This window comes from Puma concolor, chromosome B1, assembly GCF_028749965.1.
Source record: "Puma concolor isolate L17-30 chromosome B1, mPumCon1.1.hap2, whole genome shotgun sequence".
In the NCBI taxonomy this organism is placed as follows: domain Eukaryota; kingdom Metazoa; phylum Chordata; class Mammalia; order Carnivora; family Felidae; genus Puma; species Puma concolor.
Window position 1 is genome coordinate 105,566,188 of NC_141670.1, and position 23,691 is coordinate 105,589,878.

Consider the following 23,691-nt stretch of genomic DNA (forward strand, 5'->3'; position numbering starts at 1 on the left):
TTGTGACGTAGTTAAACTAAAAATTACTTGTCGCTCATCTGAAATTAAATTTGACTAGCTTTCCTATATTTTATCTGATAGCCGTAGTTATAAACCAAGAGCTAGGATTCTGTGCACTTGAGAAGACTGTATTCAGCTTCCAGTTAGATAAATATATGGGAAAATTGTGATCCAGAAAACAACTTTGTACTGGCCAAAGACTCAGCCTGAATCATTCTCTGATTAACTTCTCTTTCTAAATAGTGTGAACAATCTCACCAACATTGGGGGTTGGGGGAACCCATGAGAATGTGCAACAAAACCACCAGGGCAGAGTGAGTGGGACCACAGGACACATGTGTTTCTCTCTTTATGACTACCTGTGAAGATGACTTAAATTAAAACAAGCAAAAGGCTGTATTGAGGTATAATTTAACACAATAAAATTCGTCCATTTTAAGTGTATGGCTTGATGAATTTTGGCAAATGTGTATACAGACATGTAATCATCACTGCGATCCAGATACAGAACATTTCTGTCACCTCAGATATTTCCCTGTACTCCTTGCAGTTGATCCCATCCCCTTCCCTCCCTCAACCGCTAACCCCTAACAATCACTAGTCTGTTTCTTGTCACTATTGTCTTTGCCTTTTCTTAGAATGTCATATAAATGGATTCCTACAGTATATAGTCTTGTGTGCCTGGCTTCTTTCACTTAGTATAATGTTCGTGAGATTCATCCACGATACTTGTTGTTGCAAGTATCAGTAATTTGTTCCATTTTATTTTATTTTATTTTATTTTTTTAATGTTTATTCATGTGTTTTGAGACAGAGTGTGAGTCGGGGAGGGGCTGGGAGAGAGGGAGAGGGAATCCCCAGCAGGCTTTGTGCTCTGTCAGCACAAAGGCTGACTGTGAGATCATGACCTGAGCCAAAGTCAAGAGTCCTGTGCTCAACTGACTGAGCCATCAAGGCATCCCAATTCCTTTTTATTGATGAGTGATTTATTCCATGGCGTGAATATACTAGTTTGATTATTCATTCATTGGTTGATAGACACTTGAATTGTTTCCAGTTTTATGAAAAAAGCCACTATTATGAAAGAAGCCACTGTGAGTGTTTGCATACAGGTCTTTGTGTGGACATAATGCTTTCATTTCTCTTTGGTAAATATATGGGAGGGGACTTGCTAGGTCATATGGTAGGTGTATGTTTAATTTTATAAGAAACTTCCAGACTCTTTCCCAAAGTGGCTGTACCACATGTGTTCTTACCAACAACATAAGAGTTCTAGCTGCTTCACCTCCTTGGCAACATGTGGTATTATCAGTTTTTAAAACTTAAGCTGTTTTAGTAAGGATGATTTGAATTTGATTACGTGAATATATATATATATTATATATATATATATATATATATAATATATATATATATATATGAATATACATATATATATGAATACATATATATAACCCCACTCTCAACTAGGGCTGTCTGCTTACTTCCAGATCTGATTAAAGTGGGTCCAGCTACAGGTCCCAGATTGTGATTGTCCAGAGCTCTCCCTCAGATTCCTGCTAGGTTCCTGAGCAACCTTAGTCGGCCTGCCTCCATGTCCCTTCATCCTCTCCTGCTGTCTCTGCTTTACCCTATAATGACTAGATAGGAAGCCAGGGCTCTTCACTGGTCTTCACAAAAGTTCACTCACACCAAGCATTTCATGGAACAAAGAAACCTTCAGTAACTTCACTAGAGACTTAGTAACATTATCGAAAGGAGGGTTTCCAAGCACAGATTTTAAAAGGTCTTGCTGACTGTCCCCACTCTCTACCTTCTCCCACCTGCTCCCTCTCTCCCATACTGGCACCATGCAATTCAAAATTATTTCCTGTGAGAATCATTTCTTCAGAGAAAAAGGAATGAAGAGAAACAGAATAGAATCCTCTGCTATGCAAAAAAAAAAAGAAAGAAAGAAAGAAAGAAAGAAAGAAAGAAAGAAAGAAAGAAAGAAAGAAAGAAAGAAAAAGAAATTTGGCTGACAGAACCAAGTACAGTAAGAAGATGCAGTATATGACTTTCAGAATTATCTTCAAATTTATAGCTATGTAGACAAACTCAGGGCAATGTTACTTTTGTGTACATAAAGAAGTACTCTTTTTTCACAAAGTTTTTGAAGTTAAGGTGGAAGGCACAAGTAAAGCTTTGGAGTAATTGCCTTTTTTTTTTTTTTTTTTAAGTTTATTTAGTTACTTTGAGAGAAAGAGTTCAAGAATGCACCCGTGTGAGTGGGGGAGGGGCAGAGAGAGAGGGAGAGAGAGAATCCCAAGCAGACTGCATGCTGCCAGCACAGAGCCTCATGCAGGGCTCAATCTCATGAACCGTGAAATCGTGACGAGCAAAATCAAGAGTCGGTCCCTTATCCAACTGAGCCACCAAGGTGCTCCTGGGAGTAGTTGTTAAGACTGCTGGCTCTGGGCTTGAATCCCATTACCATTCACTTGATAAGTACCCAGGTTGCAATTAGTTAATCCCTTTATTTTTCGGTTTTCTCATCTGCAAAATGGTGTTATAAAAGGACCTAACTCCTAGGGTTTCTGTGAAGAACAGATGGGTTCATGCATGCTAAGGGCTTACAGGCACACTGAAAGTGATCAATAAATGTTATGTTTTAAAAGGAGACCTAGAACTAACAACTTTTAAGAGAGATAAGGAATGATATAATTATATGAAGAGGTCATTAGCCACATGGTATAACCAACCAGCTAGGGCCAAGTGATAACCAGAGCAGTCCCTGCCTTAACTTGATCTGTTGCCCCCTAACTTTAAGCTTAAAAGAAAAATGCTTTTCACTGTTTGTGCTCATAAATAAGGTGAAATCAATTTGGTGTTTTCCCTTTTGTTAGTCCAACTGTATTGAGTAAGCCAATGCCAATTCCAACTAATTACCAGGGAACCTCAAATGAGGTGTGATTTTATTAACAGTCAGTAAATAGTTTATTTTACTGATTGTTCACAAAATGTCCTGGTACTTGTTAGTGACCAGTGTCTTAAGGCATAGACACTGACGCTGGAAAGCTGCTTGAATGGAGAAGCTGAATATTGAATACTAAAGTCTGAACTATAACATAATACAGAAAATTCAGGAAGAGTTTTATGATTCAGAAAAATATTTAATTTCCTTATTTGCCTCATCTTCCTTTGAAATATTTCAACTAATTAAAAATTTTCTGGAGTTCTTTTCATTAATGATGTAATCTTAATGTGTGATAGATAGAGCGATGCTTTTTTTAGAAATCAGGATCATAGATATTGCTAAACTTCTGTGACAGAAATTTTTGAAAAGAATTGTAGTGGGTAAGTTTTTGCAATCTTCCCCTGTCCTGCTCCCTTCTAAGAGAATGGGGTTAATGCACAAAGTGGCGGGGGCGGGGGGTGGTACTGAAGAAGCTTGAAGAGGCTAAAACAATTTATTTTGGAAAGGTCAAAGAGCTGTTGGCTAGAGAAAATAAATGAAGATGAGAAGAGGAAGGGTCAAGGGAGAAAAGATAGCCAGCCCAGGCTGTATATTAGAGTAGTTTGAGGACTGTGGGGTAGGAACTTGGAAATAACTGCCTATCCTGTGGAAACTGTTCTAAGGACCTGGCATATATTAATTCATTTAATCTTCCTAGCAGCCATAAAAGGTGGTCATTATTTGTTCCTACTTAACAGATGAGAAAACAGCCATGGAACATTTAGGGAACTTACCCAAGGTCACATAACTAAAAACTGGCAAAGCTGAGATTCAAATCTAGGCAATGTGTAAGTGAAGTAAGTCAGACAGAAAAAGGCAAATACCAGATGATTTCACTTACATGTGGAATCTAGAAAGCAAAATTAAACAAACAAATCAGAAATAGAATCATAAATACAGAGAACAAACTGGTTGTCACCAGAGGGGAGGAAGGTGAAACAGGGGATTAGGAGGTTACAAACCTCCAGTTTGAAAATAAAAAGACATGGAGGTGAAAAGTATGGCTTAGGGAATATAGTCAGCAATATTGTAATAACTTTGTATGGTGGCAGATGGACTACACTTCTATGGTCAGCATTTCATAATGTATGTAATTGTCGAATCACTATGCTGTGCACCTGAAACTAATATAATATTGTAAGTCAGCTATGTTGTTGACTGTTCAACAACAACACAAATAGACAATCTGGCTATAGAGTAATAACATGGGAAAGAGCGTTTCTTAAAATTCTGCTGTGAGAATGGGGCATACCTGGGTGGCTCAGTCAGTTAAGCATCCGTGTCTTAGTTTCCGCTCAGGTCAGGATCTCACGGTTCCATGGGTTTGAGCCCTGCGTCAGGCTCTGCACTGGCAGGGTGGAGCCTGCTTGGGATTTTCTCTCTCTCCCCCCTCTCTCTGTCCCTCCCCTACTCACTCTGTCTCTTTCAAAATGAATAAACTTAAAAAAAATAATTCTGCTGTAAGTGATGACTGCATCCACTTTCTTCCACTGCAGTGAAAGGGCTAAGAGAGGGGGATGGGAGGTACACTGGTGTATTTAGTGTCACTCATGCAGAGGCAGGACTTGAGGGTGAAAACAAGGAGATCTGGCTGTATTCTGATGACTTTTAATGTCAAGTGTTTAAACCACTCTGCAGACAGACTCCAGGAGGAAATTTTCTCCAGGGATAAAAGAGTTACGGGAGCATGTTTCATATTAATCTGGGCCAGTGTGCTCCAGCGGAGAACCATGATGTGCACATGAAGCATAATGACAAAAATTGCAGCAAACATATGAATTTTAAAGACTGCTGTCAGATTTCTTTCAGACGTACTGCAGGATTTTTTTGGACCTGGCACTTGGACCAGTTTTTATTTTTGTCGCTTGGCATTAGTCTTTTCTATGACCAGACAATTCTTTTATGTTTAGTAAAGAAGTGCAGGGGAAATTCAACTCTTTCTATCTCAGATGACCCATTTCTCAAATACTGCCCTCCCCTGAAGTATTGCTCGTTATGACATGGTAGAGATGAGTGTTCTTTTGTATTTATAGGCATTATGGAAGGCATTGTTGTGAAATAATGCAAGTTCTTTGAAAATTTCTTACTGATCTGAGCTGGAGATTATATCCAATATTGTCTTTCAGGCTGGTCTGAAATACCTGTTTTCTCTGTCGACTGTAGTTACTAAATAGAAATCTAATTTGGAATCACAGATTTTTTTTCCTCCTTTATTTTTATTTTAGCATACTGATTTTATTTTTAACACACTTGATGACGTACTTACTATTCTTCGACGCAAATATGAGAAGATACATGGTAACTTTTTTCCAGTGTGATCAAGGAACATTTTAGCTAACTATCTAAATTTATATCTTCTTTTAAAAAAAACCTGAAAATTAAAAAAAAAACCCTAATTTTATGAATGTTTTTATGAGATAAATACTTTGATGAATCAAAGAAATTTCATGCCTGCAGAAATCACAAAATAAAGCATTAATGGAATCAGATGTGTAATTCCTGCTGCAAACATAAAGTTTTCTAGAATTTAGGTTCTATGATCTTATCTGCTTATTTTATTTTTTTATTTAAAAAAATTTTTTTAATCTTTATTTATTTTTGAGAGAGAGACAGCGTGTGAGCAGGGGAGGAGCAGAGATAGAGGGAGACACAGAATCTGAAGCAGGCTCCAGGCTCCGAGCTGTTAGCACAGAGCCCGAAGTGGGGCTCGAACCCATGAACTGTGAGATCATGACCTGAGCCAAAGTCAAACGCTCAATCAACTGAGCCACCCAGGCGCCCCCTTATCTGTTTATTTTAAAGTAATCTCATTTTTTTCCTCTGAATTATCTTGTTTGGACAAATAACTGTTGAATCCCTAAAATATGCAGAGCACTGGTCTAGGCAGTGAGGATATTTAAACAATGAAGCAAGGAAGGTACTTGCTGGAAATTTTTTTCAATTTCAAGATGTAGATCTTGTACACTAGACGTTAACTATCAGTATGCGGTAACAAGACAGGTGTTAAATGAGTTCAGTATTCAAGTCACTAGGTCAAAGGAATGACTGAATTTTGAGACCTAGAGAAATTACAGAGGAAAGAAGTAAGCTGTGGTCTCCTGCAGCAGATTCCTGCTGTTTATATCACAGCCTTACGAGAGAAGCACATACAAGCTTTACATGAGAGGGTGGAGGCAGGGGAGACGCTTGCCAGCCATCTCGTGCTTAGAGTGCCGACTGCGTCTTAAATTTGACAAGTAAGCTCGGAACAGATAAACATTATGGCTTTACGCATAATCCTTCAATTCTAAGTCAGGCTAGATGAAAATACAGCCACAAAAAAAAGCAGAGTTTAATTGCAGACTGTCCGTTGATCTAGATCTATTTTAGTCTTAAAGAATTGGCTATTTTTGTGGCCTTTTTAAAAAACGTATAAATTGTTTATTGCACTTGTTCCCCAGTGATACTCTTTCTCGTGGCCTTGTTTTTAGAAACAAAACAAAAGTACTCCACAAAGTTTCCGTTTGTTCTGGACTTGATGTCATGATGGTGATGATCTTTTCTCATTGCTTTTCCATATTGCCTTTTAAATAATAAGCAAGTGTATTTTACAGAGAAGATGGCAAACACTTTCCTAAAGAAAAAAAACACTTGTTAAGAGCAGCAGATGAAAAACACAGTGCTAATAGGTTAAATTCCTGAGGCTACACTGCTTATCCAGGAGAAGAAGAAAGGGTGAATGAAAGCTTGAGACTGATAGGCTGTCTTTCCCCAAATCTCATTTTTAATGCTCAGAAAATCTGGTTCAGACTGAAGGCTATGTTTTATTCAATGTGAAGTTTATCTTCATTAGTACTTTCAGGATACCCATTCCAGCACTTGTTCAAATGCATTACATTTTAATCTAATAGATCATTTACAAATTTAATTTTGAGACGTTTTACATAGGCCCTGAAATAATGACTAGTAGAGGTCTGGAACATGTTGCAGATAAGCATAAACAATTCCTTTGTATAATATCTAACCCAGAACTACATAATTAGGATTTTTAATTATTAAATAATTTTCAGTTTTTCATGTACTCTTAACAGATTAAGGTGGTCGTCAATAATATTGCTACTCTCCATAGATATATGTGCAGACACTGCATTCACTTAGTAAAAGCTACAATTACGTAGGTAAAGTGCTTTTATAAATTGTTAAATACTCTATATTCTTTCTTATTATACCTCATCTAAAAATCTCTACTTATTTCACTTCTACCAGAGTGGAAGTGAATAATACAGGCTTAAGAAAAAAATTTTTTTTAATATTTTTTAATATTTAAGAAGATTTAAAAAACAAAGAGCGAGAGATAAAGATCTTTAAAAATTTTTGAACCATATTTTTCTATTTGTATCACTTCATGGTAGTGAAATAAAGTGAAAAGTAACCTGGATTTAGGATTCCAGACCTGTTTGATTATTACACATTATTTGATGGTCATAAGTACTGTATTCATGGTCTTTTTCAATGTAACAAATTGCCCTAAGCTGAGTGATTTTGAACAACACACATAGATTATGTCACAGTTTCTGTGGTTCAGGGATTGTGGAGCAGCTTAGCAGGCTGAGTGGTTCTGGCCCAGGTTCCCTGCAGGGGGCTGCACTCAGGATACAGGCAGAGGTGTTTGGCTCATGCTTGAGGATCCACTTCCCAGAGAGCTCACTCACATGCTTGCTTGTTGGCAGGAGGCCTCAGTTCCTCACCAAGTGGGGCTGTCCATAAGTTGCTCAGTTTCCTCACCATGTAGCAGCGGGTGGGCAAGAAGGAATCTCCAGAGCCCTGTCTGGCCGAGTCACCAGAGTTGTGCACCTTGGCTTCAAGGTATTCTCCTCTTTTTTTTTTTTTTTTTTTCAACGTTTATTTATTTTTGGGACAGAGAGAGACAGAGCTTGAACGGGGGAGGGGCAGAGAGAGAGGGAGACACAGAATCGGAAACAGGCTCCAGGCTCCGAGCCATCAGCCCAGAGCCCGTCGCGGGGCTCGAACTCCCGGACCGCGAGATCGTGACCTGGCTGAAGTCGGACGCTTAACCGACTGCGCCACCCAGGCGCCCCAAGGTATTCTCTTCTTTAGAAGCCCGGGCATCAAGTCCAGCCCAGACTCGAGGGGAGAGGAATTATACTCCACGTCTTGAAGAGAGGCGTATTAAAGAATTTGAGGAGATGGAAACCACCGGAAGTACTAGATCTGCTTTAAGGCTTTTTCTCTTTCCTTAAAAATGGCCAGCTGATAAAAGAGGAACTTTGTTTGTCAGTTAAAATTATTTCTCACCCTTTCACGTACTAAACAATGACACGAATCACCAGAAGCAACATAGGCTGGGTTTAAACAAAGGTGGAGAGTTGGTGTGTATGGCTCAGTTGGCATGGGGGAAAGAGAAAAGAGGAAGCAGAAAACTTAAAAAAAGGAAGACTGAGGAGAAACGAGGAAGATGTCTGCTTCTTCGGGCTGTGGCGAATGATTGAGGCATTAAGAGGCTTCTGAAATGTTATGTCACAAATGCTGGTCTATATGAGATCACTGTTTGCATGTAATGTAAATGTAATGTTCTGCTTCATAATATCCACAGGAAGTGCTCACTGGCATATCCTCGTTATCTCTCTGCACCATTGTTTTCTGTATCCGTTGATGAATCAAAAGCAGAGGGAATGTGTCTAGTACTTTGGCACATTGTTTGCTTGAGTACAAACTGGAAGGAGGGAAGGGCGCGGAGACAAGGCTGTGTAGGCAGGCAGAGGCAAGATCATGAAGAGCCATCCAATGCCCTGCAGAGGGGGTGCTGATTTTTTTTTTTTTTAAGGCGGGAAATATTTGCTATTACTTTAAGATCTGTATGGCCACAGCCTTAATGATGGACAGTTTCCTTGTTTAATATATAACCCAGAGCCACATAAGTTGACGCTTGATAGATCTTGATAAGTAAATAATTTCCGTATTTGTTCATGTACGGATAGAGTTTTGTATCCAGAAGCAGGGAAGTTGGTAAGGAGGCTTTTGCAGTAGTCCAAGCTAGAAGTGGACCCAGGCTGAGGCAGAGGAAGCAAGAAGTGGATTTGTTGCACTTCTGTTTGAGAGATAGAGGGATTGATAAAATGGAGGAATAAGCAGAAGAATCTATAATACATTTAGGTTTTTTAGATAGGATGTAACAGAGGAGAGTTGTGATATTCCCTAAAGAAAAACATGTAACAGAAAGTATTGGTTTGTGGGGATCAAAACGATGAGCTCTCTTTTTTGGGCTATGTTATTGTACTGTTGAATAGTTTCTTCTCTCTCCTTGAAACTCAAGGCTGCCTCCCCACCCCACTTTCGGCTGATGGCATTGCTAAATATTTCAGTGAAAAAAGCAATTAGAAGCATACTTCTATAAGAGAACTTATTCTGTCTCCCTTTCCCGCCCCTGCATCTGAGTCCACATACTCTGTTTTCCCTTTTTCTTCTAGGGACAAACTGTCTGTGAAATAGCAAGGGTCAGTCTCACACGTGTGCACCAGATCTCTCTCCATGTCACCCACTCAAGGACAAATCTTGGCAGTTTCCCCCTTCCCAGTGGCCCATGCCCGGAATCACCAGATTTTCCCTCTCTACAAAACTGGTTTGTCAGTATGCATATATGCTGTTATTTCCCCCATCTTAAAAGCAAAGCACCTACTGGACATCTCCTTTCAGAGACCACCTCATTCCTCTGATCAGTATCAGAGCAGGTCTTGGAAGGACCTGCCCACAACCAGTTGCCATTTCCGTTTTCTCCCATTCTCTCCTGAACATACTCCATCCATGCCTTTGCCCGTCCCACTCTGTGAAAACTGTGCTTGGCAATGTCCTGTGACTTCCAGAGGGAGCCAGGGATCATTCCTCAGTCCTCACCTGGCTGTGCCTATCTGCAACATGTGACATGTGACTGGGTGACCAGTCATTCCTCCAGGACAGATTGTTTTCACCTACTTTCTGGGACCTCAGAATCCCTAGTTTTCCTCCTGCCTCTGACTGCCTCTCTGCCCCCTTGGCTGGTGCCTGCTTATCACACTGGTGCTGCTCAGCTCAGCCCTGGACCCTAGTCTCTGCTCTAACTACATGCACTCCTACAGTGATTTTGTCTACTCTCATGGCTTTAAATACCATTTATATGCCAACCAAACAGATGCTGCAACTGTACTGTTTCTTCAGTTTAAATTCATATGTCCCGGTGCCTGGGTGGCTACGGCGGTTAAGCGTCCCACTCTTGGTTTTTCGTTTGGCTCAGGTCAAGATCTCACGGTTCGTGACTTCAAGTGCCCCATCAGGCTCTGCATTGACAGCGCAGAGCCTGCTTGAAATTCTGTCTCCCTTTCTCTCTGCCCCTTCCCCACTTGCTCTCTCTCTCAAAATAAGTAAGTAAACTTAAAAAACAATGAAATAAAGTCTTCTGTTCAACTGCTTACTTCTCTGCCTCTGCATGTCTAACAGGCATCTTGAACTTAACATATTGAACACCGAACTCGTGATCCCCCTTCCCACCAAACCTGCTCCATGATCATCCCCACCACACTTAACGACTTCTCTCATTCTGGCTAAATTCCTTGAAGCCATCTCTGCCCTCTTTCTTTCTCGCACAGTAGACATCTAACTCACCAGTAAACACTGTCGGTTTTCCTTCCATCACTGTTCTCCACCTGCACCTCCGTCACCCTGGTTCAAGGCACTTGATATGTAAGCCCCTGAGTTACTACGGTAACTCCTTAACTAGTGTCCCCGCCTCAAGCCTTTGAGTCCTTACACTCAATTCTGAACACAAACTTTATAAAACTTGTTAGAGCCCATTACTCCCCTCATCAGAACTGTCTCATACCACCTTATCCCAGAAGAAAAGTTCCACATGCCCTGTCTCCTGATGCTCCTCTTATCTCCTCTCCTGTTATTCGACTTCCCATCCTCTCCAACACACTGGCAGTCTTGCTGTGTCTCAGTAATCAGGTAAGCGGCAGCCCCAGAGCCTTTGCACATACTGTTCCCTCTGTCTGGAAGTGTCTCCCCTAGTTGTCCTCATGGTTCACTCTCTCATCTCCTTTGGGCTTTTACTCAAATGACATCTCAGTGAGACTTTCCTTGTCCATCCTTATTGAATTTAAACCATTACTTCCATCCCTGTTCTGTTTTCTTCATAATACTTAAGCACTTAATCACTATCTGACACACTACATATTAACTTACTGGTGTGTTTCTGTTTCTCCTCACTAAACTGTACGCTCCACCAGAGCAGGCTTCACAGAGGAGGTGATGTTTAAACTGTGTTTGTGGTATGCAGTAATCTGGTTTACCTAAGAACTTCTTTTGCAGAAGTTTTTCTCTGCGAGCTTGATGCATGGTATCCAAAACAGATTGACAAGTTAAGGGATGGCAAGTAGAAATTTAATCAAGGCTACGTGTTAAATGGCATTATGGCTGGGAGCTTCATGCTGCCTCTTAAGAGCTCAGTAATAATACTTTTTGTTGATATTACCATCTCTATTTTAATTTTATTTTTTTTTTATTTTTAAAAATTTACATCCAAGTTAGTTAGCATATAGTGCAACAATGATTTCGGGAGTAGATTCCTTAGTGCCCCTTACCCATTTAGCCCATCCCCCCTCCCACAACCCCTCCAGCAACCCTCAGTTTGTTCTCCATATTTATGAGTCTCTTCTGTTTTGTCCCCCTCCCTGTTTTTATATTCTTTTTGTTTCCCTTCCCTTATGTTCATCTGTTTTGTCTCTTAAAGTCCTCATATGTGCTGGGGCGCCTGGGTGGCGCAGTCGGTTAGGCGTCCGACTTCAGCCAGGTCACAATCTCGCGTTCCGTGAGTTCGAGCCCCGCGTCGGGCTCTGGGCTGATGGCTCAGAGCCTGGAGCCTGTTTCCGATTCTGTGTCTCCCTCTCTCTCTGCCCCTCGCCCGTTCATGCTCTGTCTCTCTCTGTCCCAAAAATAAATAAACGTTGAAAAAAAAATAAAAAAAAAAAATAAAGTCCTCATATGAGTGAAGTCATATGATTTTTGTCTTTCTCTGACTGACCAGTTTCACTTGCCTAATACCCTCCAGTTCCATCCACATAGTTGCAAATGGCAAGATTTCATTCTTTTTGATTGCCGAGTAATACTCCATTGTGTATATATACCACATCCTCTATCCATTCATCCATCGATCGACATTTGGGCTCTTTCCATACTTTGGCTATTGTTGATAGTGCTGCTATAAACATGGGGGTGCATGTGTCCCTTCGAAACAGCACACCTGTATACCTTGGATAAATGCCTAATAGTACAATTGCTGGGTTGTAGGGTAGTTCTATTTTTAGTTTTTTGAGGAACCTCCATACTGTTTTCCAGAGTGGCTGCACCAGCTTACATTCTCACCAACAATGCAAAAGAGATCCTCTTTCTCCGCATCCTCGCCAACATCTGTTGTTGCCTAAGTTGTTAATGTTAGCCATTCTGACAGGTGTAAGGTAGTATCTCATTGTGGTTTTGATTTGTATTTCCCTGATGTACCATCTCCATTTTAGATGAGGAAAGGTGGACTTGGTCAAATACAGGAAATTTCCCAATATTACGTGTCTTCTCTGTGGCAGAACTGGAATATAGACCGACATCATCTTTATTCTAAGGCTGCATTTTTCTTACCATGAAGTAATTACCTTCTTTCATCTTTATTAATGGTTGTACCTGAAAAGCTACCACCCAGCTCTTTTCCTATTTTAGTTTTTGAAAATGCAAATTACAGACTGGGATAATATAATAATAAAAGGCAGAGTTGCAAACAATGATTCCAAATACTGTTAACTTCTTTGTATATTATCTGGCACAGCTGTGTGGGGGAGGGCATGCCTTTTTTTGCCAGCAGCACCTACAATTAGGAGTTTTGCTAGTGAGACAGATGTCTGCATATGAACTTTCATGTATGATTACCTTCGCAGGCTCATCTTCCATGTGAAGGAAAAAAACACCTAGAGATAAAATTATGTTTTGGCTATGGTGACATAACAGGCTATATTCTCTATGTGAAGGATTTGTTGAATGTAAAAAAAAAAAATAAAGATCATAAATATGCACATACATTCTTTTTGCCCTGGATCTGGATCTCTTAAGCTAAATGATATGGGTATCTAGCTTCTCATGGCCGGGAGCTGGTTAGCTGGACCGGTACAGGTGAGAGCAGGGATGTGAATACTCAGTTCAGCTTTAACAAAGGAGATGGTCTCACAAAATCTTTGATGCCAGCTCTAGTTTGTAAATGAGATTCAGCCTATTTTGTGTTTTGATGCATGAAACTTGCTTTTTTTTTTTTTGCCACTTTTGCTGTGTTACTTCTCTTCTGTTTGTGTTTAGTGCACACTATGGGCATACCACTTTACTGTGTAATTATCAGGAAGGTTTATTAGTACAGCATCTTACCAGGCTGTAGAGACGTGGACCTCTTACAAGTGCAGGCAGTGGTGGAATAGACTTGACCCTGGTTTAACAGAGTCCAAATCCAACAACACCATCCAGAGGTAAGCCTGTGCTGTGCAGGCCAGCAGCTGGCAGATTGCAGGACACCACCCTGAAAATAAATCTTAGTTATCAAATAGATCCCAGGCTCTGAAGGCATTTTTGGCAATATCATGTATAAGGGTGGGCACAAAGAGTGGTAGATTTATTCTGACACAAAGTACAGTTATATAATATACATCAAATATATAGTATTTTTTGTTATTTTGGACTTAGTCCCAATTAGGCAGAGAGAGAGAGGGAGAGAGAGCTTGAAAGAGAGAGCTCTGAATTTGTAGCAAAAATGATTTAGTCTTGAGTGCTGGCTTCTGATCAGCGATTCCTTGAGCAAGTTTCTTCACCTCTCTGTGCCTTAGGTGACTCATCTGTAAAGTTTCAACATGAAGTACAAACACAGAGGGTGGTTTTAAAGGTCCTAGTGAGACAAGGAATGTGACAGTGCCCACCACTGAGCTCTTCACCTAGTGAAAGTTCAGAAAAATGTCCGTTTCCTCCCTTTATGAAGGGTGGCCAGGCCAGACAAATGGGGGAATGGAAAGTTAAATAACGGTAAACACTGAACATACCCTGCCATGGGAAAGACGGCAGGCTCTTCTCTGCCATGTAACTTTCGTGTCTCTGGCAATTTTTAAAGGCATGTAAGGAGACTTTGCACAGTGGCCATGTGCTGCTCTGTCTCAGGATTGAGTCTCTGTATCCCAAGGGACAGAAAGGTCTAATAAGAAGGCAAAAGGTTCCTGTGGTTCTAGATTTAAGACTTTTACCTCATTGCTTAAAGGCTAGTGAGGCAGAGAGTCTAGTATTTGGCAGGGGAGAGGGATTTTTGTGTAAAGGGATGAGAATAAACACTAGGATCAAGAATTATGCCCAGCATCCCCTTGTCTGGAAGGAACCCAGTCTCGGGTTGGCACCACTCCCACTGGATGTTCCTAGGGCAGGACAGCTACTGACCCCCAGAGGCCGGATTTGTTCTGGCCCTATCTGGGGAACATCCATCCTGCCTAATAACACAGAGCAAGTGGTCAGAACCTCTGTCTGCTTCACCATTACCAAGACAGCTGGGAACTCGGTTCAAGGACCATCACTTTCATATACCATCAGCAATTATAAATTTACTTTTAAGGGGCACCTGGGTGGCTCAGTCTGTTGGGCGTCCGACTCTTGATTTTGGCTCAGGTCATCCCAAGGTCATGGGATCAAACCTTGCTCAGGCTCCATGCTAGCATGAAGCCTGCTTAAGATTCTCTCTCTCTCTCTCTCTCTCTCTCTCTGCCCCTGTCCCCAGCTCATACTTTCTCTCTACAATTAAAAAAATTACTTTAAGACTTTTGAAAACTGAGTTAAGTTTTATATACAGTGAAGTACACAGATCTTAGTGTACAATTTGATGAGTTTGACAAATGTGTATACAGCTGTGAAGCTAACACCCCAATTAAGATATCTCACAAACTATGGACAACACTGTGCTGATTTCTGTTACCATAGATTAATTCTGTTTTTTCTTGAAGAATCTACTTATTTTTGAGAGTGTATTATATATCCCTGAAATACAGGACCTTTTTATGTTGCATAAGAGGTTCTTGGATATAAAGATATGACATAAGATTTATAATGGAAGTCAAAACAACTTTTGATTTGTATGCCATTTTGGATCTTTGTTTCTTAAAGTTGTAACTTTGAAATTGTTCCATTCCCTTTGGTGAAAATACACATTAACAAGATAAGCATATGTATGGGATTTGCAGACAGCAAATTTCCAAAATCCTTGGTCTTCACGATCCCTTTGAAGAATAGTACTTAAGAACCTGTATTTTATATTAGTGCAGGTTTTGCTTTCCCTTTGGGGGGAGTAGTAGAAAGAACTAGGTTTGGGATCACACCTGCAGAGCATCTGGGTCTGCACATTCTTGGACTCCTATTTAACTTTTCCGAACATCAGCTACCTCTGTGATAAAATGGGAATAATTGTGTCTACCTGAAAGAGTTGTGGCAAAGGTTAAATGAATTAACAGATACAAAGTGCCTGTCATATAGCAGGCCCTTCCTTCTCCCTTTTATAAATAGCAGACTTTTTAGGATTATGAATTTTTTTGGCTGGGGATAGATTTATTAACTGGTTTAGAGATATTGGCCATTAATCATGTATTTCTCATGTCAGTTATCCTAAGGGCATTGCTGTTTATATCTTGTAACTTTCTCAAAGTTTCTTTTCAACTTGGCTGCCTCTTCCTAGCCTCTCGGGCCATGAGAATAAAGTAAAAGCGTCCACTTCTCCTGTATTCATACTTGTGTTATCTGCGACCTTGGAAGATCCATAAACGTAATCTTGAGAGAAACAGTAGGTGTAGTGGTGCTTATACGTATAAATGGATAACATGGATCACAAACAAATAAAGTCAGTCTTGCTAGTCATTTAAAAAAAATCAAACCTTGATTCTCAAATGTATTAATAAAAGCCAAACAACAACAGAACGGTCACAATTCGCAAAATTACACATAGGCAACACAGGAGAGCCAATAGATAATAAAAATTTTAAAGCTGTTCATTCTCTCTAGTAATCAGGAAGATGCAAATTAAAGCAACAGTGAAACACATTTGTATAGCTGTCAGATGGCCAAAAATTTAAAAGCCTGATAATACTAGGGGCTGGTTAGAATGTAAGGTTAACAAAAATTCTTAAGCATTGCTCATAAAGGTATAACTTCTGTAATCCCTCTGAAGATTTCAACAAAGAAACTCTTATGTATGTGCACAAGCAGACCCATATAGAGATGTTCACCATAGATGTTTTTTAGAATTCTAATAGCAAAAAATTGGAAACAACCCAAACATCCATCATTTGGGGATTAGATGAATAAAATTTGGTATGGAATACAACCTTATATATAAAATGAATGAACTAGATCTATATATGAACTGATTGAAAAACAACATTGAATATAATAATAGGTTGCAAAATTATGCATTTCTTATTATTTTATTTGAGTAACCTTTTTGAAAGATGAAAGTACTAGGTCTTGTTATAGATTCATATATTTCTTAGGAATGCAATGTTAGGGGTTGACTCTGGGAAAGAAAGATGGGAGAAAGAAGAATGGCCCTGGAAGGAGAAAGTCCAATTTAATTTTCTTAGATTAATTCAAAAAAGGAAACATCCTCAAATAGTGACACCTTGTAGTTCTTTATTAGTGATTCTCAAAGTGTCTTTTATCTTTGGACCAGGAGCATGTGGCATCACCTGAGAGCTTTGAGAAATACAGATTCTCGAGCCCCAACCCAGATCTGCTAATCTGAACCTGTAGAGTAGGGTCCAGCAAGCTGTGTTTAACAAGCCCCACACTGCCACTGTTCTAGGTGACAAAGATATGGATGTTTATTATCTTATTCTCTGTGATTTTCTGTATTTTTAAAATTAAGTGTTAAAACGAACAATCTTAAGCTTTTCTTTGCCACTCTCCCGAAGTCCTTCTAGGACCTAAGTTCCAGCTCCATAACTAAAGGATTATTAACAGCATAAACTTCTTACTGCCACATCAGTTCTCAGATGTGGAGAGATCACTTAATATCAAGCAAAAGGCAGAGAAAGAAAATGGGCAGATATAATTAACTATTATTCGAATGTGAATTGTTGAGTAAGTACATCACCCTAACAAGTATTTGATCCCTCTGACACTTTCCCATTATCGTCAACAGCAAATCTCCATCAAACATTGAGTGCATTCGGGACAAAGCAAAGTACCGATGCTACAATAAGGCATAGATATAAATCATGTCCTTAGAAAACAATCTAGTTGGAGAGCCGGGATGAGAGGAGAGAAAACGAGGTTAAAAATGAGAATACCTCATTGTGAAATGTATGGCATACCCAGCTGCCACACAGAATTTCAGAAGGGTTTCAAGGGAAGCTTTCTGTAGACTCTGCCTCAGTAGAGAAAGGGGAAGGTAATATTTCAAGGAATGATGTGAACAAAGGTCATCACAGCGTTCTAATTCAAAGACCCATTTAAGTGATCTTGTTTGAAGCTGAGGGTGTGGAATCCATCATCAGTTTTCATGCTTTAGATGGATGGAACATTACAATGTTTTGAGTAAAAAGGTGATTTGTATGTGCAGAGCAGTGTCCCAAGAAGATAAATTTGGCATGAGTGTCAAAGGTCGACTAAAGGCAGAAAAACAATTAGCAATGATATGTCAGGGCTCTCAAAGAGAGTGAGGATTTAGATGGTGAAGCACAAGATACAGTATGGAGTGAGGGAAAGTGAAAAAGGAATGGAGAATGATTCTAATGGAATGTGTTAGTTTCTTATTGCCTCTGTAAAAAAAAAAAAACTACCAGAAATTTAGTGGCTGAAAACAACACACAAGTGTATTATCATACAGTTTTGGATGTCTGAGTCTACAACAGGTCTCACTGGGCTACCATCAAGGTGTCAGAGTATTGTGTTCCTGTGTGGAGTCTCTAGGGGAAGAATCTGTTCTCTTGCCTTTTCCAGCTTCTACAAGCTGCTTACATCCCTTGGCCTGTGGCCCTTTCTTCTGTCTTCAAAACCTGCAGCCAAGCATCTTCAAATCTCTGACTCCCAACTCTTCTGCCTCCTGCTTTCCCTCATAAGGATGCTTGTGATTACAGTTGGAGGACCCACCCAGATGAGTCAGGATAATCTCTCCATCTCTAGATCCTTAAGTTAATTGCATCTGCAAAGTTCCTGTTTGCCATTTAAGGTAACATAATCACAGGTTCTGGGGATTAGAAGGAGAACATCTTTGGGGGACATTATTTTGCCTACCACATGGACTATGGCCATAATTTGATGATTGTCTAGGATTTGGATTGTCTAGGATTTCCTCTGTGAGAAAGCCCAGATTGGTCATACCAACTCTGTCACTTTCAGTTTGCTTACTTGTAAAACAGAAGGAGAAGGTGGTATATGGGTGAGATTCTCTTCCAAGCCTAATGCTCGAAGTAGAATGTCACCTCCATGAGGACATGGGTTTCTATCTGTCTTGTGCTCTGCTGGGTCTTCGTTGCCCAGAACAATCACTGATATATGAGAGACTCAGAGATTATTTTTTGAATAAAAATATTTTTTGTTGGATGAATGACTGAGTCAAGTAAATTTTTGAAAAGAACACTGGGGAGACTTCTCCACTGGCTCCTGTATGTATTAAATTCTCATTTTCTTGGTGAAATAAGGTTTTGGTTCAGGTTATACCTGGTCTAGGGGCCCTGTCATTATGATAGTGGCATTCCATGGATGGGAGAGAAGGATAGCTAAAAATTGTAGAGTTTGTTCCTTTCTTCCCTTGCATTTTTAGCTTCCATCCTGAGTGTCCCCTGGAATTGAGAAAAAGGAAGTGTATTGAGATTGATGTATGGCCTCAGTAAGTGTCTGGGGCAGCTGCTAATTGAAGAAGAAATTGCTCACTGTGGCAATGATCAGTTGCCCCTGAATTGACCAGCTGTCACATTCCACACTGTTCACTCAGTGAGAGTCAAGTCTTGCCCTTTGCATTCCTAAAAGAACACTTGACCCTGTGAGGACATAATATCCATTTATGCTGTGCAAAGTGCCAGTAAAATAGAAAACAGAAGTTTCTTTGTGCTTCAAAAAAAAAATAGCATAGAGTACTGCCATTTGAGGATCCAGGTAGCCAGCAGGTAGGCAGAGTGATTGGGCTTTCTGATGTGGAAACTAATACTTTTAAGGGGCTTTGCTTCTCAGATATGAGGTCTGACACACACTTGCCATAAAGGCGATCGTTCGAAACTGACATTTAAAAAGCCTATGGTTAGCAGTTACTTGGCTTGAAGACAATGAACTAATTTGTTTAAAGGGGCAGTAGATGACCGAAGAAGGAAATCAACACAAGGAGGGCAGAAGGTGCTAGTTTTGCTTAGGATCCTTGAAATTCAGAGAATTAAACTCTTTTTGGTCTTTTACTGAATTATGTGATCTTGGACAAATGCTACGCTTTTTCTCCTATTTTTACCTGTTTTTTTTTTTTTTTTTAATCAGTGCTGTTTTTAAAATGTCATCCATCTGAGGATGGAGGCACATGTATGTATTAGATATATGTTCTTGGTCTAATAACTCTTTGAAGAACATGCCTGTGTTTTTAATACCAGTTATATTTAATTAATTGTCTCTTAAATTAACCTCAATATCTGAATCTATAAAATTATTAGTAAGAGAAGTAATTGGTTACCAGAAAGGTTGAAAAATTCATCATTGGAAATCCTTATTCCATGACATTGCCTAAAAGTAAATATCTTGTTTAATATTAGAGGGAAAAAAATTGTGGGTCAGGGGAATTCAATATAGTAAAGATCTGGTGTTGAGGGAATACAAAGTAGGCTTTAAAGCCTATAAACAAGATTTCTGGTCTGTTGGCTAGACTGTACAGATGCAGAAGAATACCCCTCCACAATTCTGCAAACAAGTAGAAGATAAAATTTTACCAAAAACAAGTTTACAAATTACAGATGCGCTCAAGAAAGGGAAAACCCACAGGTGTCAGACACAGAGGGGAACCCAAGATAAGAAACGTGAGCATGGAGTCCTGGCCAGATGGGCTCACGAGGATCTGAGATTCAGGATAGTGACGAATGTCCAGGGGTAGCATCCGCAGGCTATAGAATGCATACACTCTGCAGGAATAGCATGGAGGGACAGGGAGGGGAAGCCTAGATGAGTGATGGTTTCATTCATGAAAATGGGTCTGGCAAACTCCACCAGCAGACAAGAGAAGCCTCAAGGAAGCTTGTCTCCTGCCTGCTGCTGTGAGAGAAAGAAGAGGCACCTGTGAACCATGAGAACATGAACCTGTGCTCTACACAGGTATGGAGTTCACATTCACACTCCCAAGGCAGTGCCAAGACAAACAGGAAGTCACTGGGCACAGATGCTTCATGACTCAGGGAAGGTGGGACTCCTGTGGAAAACAGCCCTTGCTAAAGATGAACTCTCAGGCAAAGAGATAAAGGACTTAGTATTTATAAGAGAAGGAGGAGGAGGAGGAATAGACAGATTTGAAAAATGAATCTGATAGAAATTCCAGAATGGAAAATAGTTATTGAACCATGTGAACACTCTTGTGTTGGTTGAAAATTGTGAATAATGACTGATAGTATGGTTTCAAGGACACTGTTGTTTTAACTACCGAGAAAACTTTTCAGCCCATGGTTAGAAAAATGTTTATCATATAAACAGTTCTGAGTATCAAACGTGCGGATTGAAACTGAGGTTGAAATTGGCATATAAATTTTAATACAGGAAGAGCTGAAGGGATCATCTCCAAGTGCACCGAAGAAGCCTTGTTTGAAGTTCTCTTTTACTTAAATGAAGTTGCCGCAGGCACACTGGGAACAGGCCATGCTTTGATCCTGCTTCTCTGGTGGAGGTTGATGCTCACCGACCCACTTCGAAATATTTACCCCCTGCCCCTCCCAGCTCTCGCCTACCTCCCCAGATCAGTCTGCAGATCACTGACCAGGTTGAGGGTTATCTGTAGCCTGCAGCCTTGGACCATAATGAGCTCATTAGCCCACACCGGCTTTGTTCTCATTCTCAAGAGACTCTAGTGATCTAAACTGACCAATGTTATCATTTTTACTGGTCTTGATTTCAGAAAATACATTATGCCACTGATTTGCCTCTTTTAAGACTAGGAAATTAACTGTTCTCTCACTGTCAATTTATGGTGACATCATGATCGACTAAGACGTTAATACAGTTTGGTGACCATTTAATAAACAATTAGCTTTTTGTGTCTTTCTATTTTTGAATGAGTGGGAACTTTACTTTCTACCTTGAGTACATTGCCTCACACAGCTCTACATGCATGTAGTGCATTACCACATCCTTTTTTATACTGCGTAATCATCTGAGAAGGTTTGCCTAAGACTCTTCGTATCTGTTTGTAAACTTCCCTTCCTTAAAATGAAGATTTAAAATTTAAGTCTTTCTTTTATAAAGCCGTTTACTAAAGACAAATGAAAACTCAGATGTTATCATGTCTGAGAAACTGCCTCTTTACCCATATTATGTGCCCCCTTCTGTACTCATAGCAGTCTGTGGGCATCTGTATCATTGAACTGATCACACCGTCCTATGTGCCTGAAGTGTATGTTTGTGCATCACCCGATCTTGACCCAGAGCTCCTTCAGAGTAGTCTTTCTCCCCACTGTTGTCTCTCCTCAGTACAGAGTAGACACCTCAGTAGTTGAAATAACCAGGCTGTACTGATCGCACTGTGTATTAGACCCCAGTGACCCTCAAGTGGCTCCTGTCAGTTACACTCAGGTGAACATGCTAATCTGCAATCCAGACATTTTTGACCATAGACATAAGTTTTTGTGTGCATTTAGTCATTGAGATTGGAGCATCTGAACATCTGTTAGCCATTTTCAAGAGCTAAAGGGTACACACAAAAAAAGGGAGAGTTGAACTAAAGACAACAAAAAGGTACAGGACAATTGGAGAATTCTGCTTTTTTTTTTTTTTTTTTTAACATCCCTTTACTCTGTCATGGGTCATGGAGGAAGGGTGTTGAGAAGATCAGAAAACTACATCAAATAAAAATGCATTTCCCCTTCCTTGTTCTGCTCTCCTAGCCAAGAATTTTATATCGTTTTTTAGAGCTAAGGGACCAGAAGGAGCTGAGGAAAAAAGGGTGAGCCACACACACAAAAGGGCTTTATTTTTCTAAAGTGTAACCATTTAGGGGATAATAGCTGTTCCACTGATATTAAATCACACAAGGAAGGAGAAAGTAGAATTCATAAGAGGAAGGAGGAAAAAAACAAAAGGTAAGTTTTGAAGGTCTTTAAAAGACTAAAGCAATTATTCAGACTGAATTTGGAACTAAACAGGTAAGTAAAATACACTTTCAAGCAGAAGGAAGAGAAGGTTCTTAAAGTGTTGCTACACCTTTTGTGGAAACTTAAGACATATTCCCAGAGTTTGAGCTCAGTCTTAAGATACAGTTTACCTTTGATTCATTGGAAGTAAGACTCAGCCTGTTAATTCCTGTGTTGGGTTTTCAAGAAAACCTCTTTTCCCAAAAATAAGCCTATTGGGGGTAAAACAATTTTTAAGGTCAGAAGTTTCAAAGGAAGTTGGACTACACCCCTACATTAGAAATTATTTTTCACCCTAATTGGCCACTGGATCCTGTATCATTTTTAGTAAAAGACCGTGTTTAAACCATTTGAAATATTATATTTAAAGCTAATATAACATGTTCATTTTATCACACATTTAATTTGGATGTGACAGAAATTTACAGTTTATTTTTCATCCAAAAATCTTGAAAAATATTCACTTAAAATGTGATGGCCAACAATATTTCCCACAATGCAGAGTGAAGTCACAGAATCAAATATGGTGGGACCCAAAAAGCTGACAACATTCGAATTCTTATTAGACAAGACAGGGGCACCTGGGTAACTCTGTCAGTTAAGTCTCCGACTCTTGACTTCGGCTCAGGTTATGATCTCATTATCGTGGAATTGAGCCCCACATCGGCTCACTCACGCTGAGCATGGAACCTGCTTGGGATTCTCTCTCCCTTTCTTTGTGCCACTCTCCCAGCTTGCATTCTCTCTCTTTCCCTCTCTCTCTCTCAAAATGGATAAATAAACATTTGAAATATATAAATTTAAAAAAAAAAGGACGTAGCAAATGATACAGAACTAGTTCAAAGCTGAGGGGTTTTGTTTTGGTTTCAAAGTTTGTTGCTATTTTAAAGCACACGTAGGGGCGCCTAGGTGGCTTGGTCGGTTAAGCGTCCGACTTTGGCTCAGGTCATGATCTCACAGTCCATGAGTTCGAGCCCCGCGTGGGGCTCTGTGCTGACAGCTCAGAGCCTGGAGCCTGTTTCAGATTCTGTGTCTCCCTTTCTCTCTGCCCCTCCCCTGTTCATGCTCTGTCTCTCTCTGTCTCAAAAATAAATAAACGTTAAAAAAAAAAAAAAGCACATGTAGAAATCCCTCCATAAACACATTTCGGTGAATTTATACCAGTAATTTCAGTCAGTGAAATTGCCACTTTTTTGTCCTTATACCAGGTTGTTGGTGTAGCCCAGGCCATCAACAAGAGATCGGGAAATGGTGGGACATTCACTGAAAAAGATGAAAAGGTACCAAAACTTATGTCTGCTGTGATGT

At 39.9% G+C, this 23,691-nt stretch overlaps 1 protein-coding gene across 5 annotated transcripts in view; it reads left to right on the plus strand.

Annotated features, from left to right (window-relative positions):
* The window catches only part of PDE5A (phosphodiesterase 5A), a 141,580-nt gene that overhangs the window by 33,741 nt on the left and 84,148 nt on the right, over positions 1–23,691 (plus strand). For all 5 annotated transcript variants that reach the window (XM_086704315.1, XM_025922013.2, XM_086704314.1 and 2 more), the window contains exon 4: positions 23,592–23,663. In XM_086704315.1, coding sequence (XP_086560441.1) covers positions 23,592–23,663 — 72 coding nt within the window. The remainder of the gene's footprint in view (positions 1–23,591; positions 23,664–23,691) is intronic.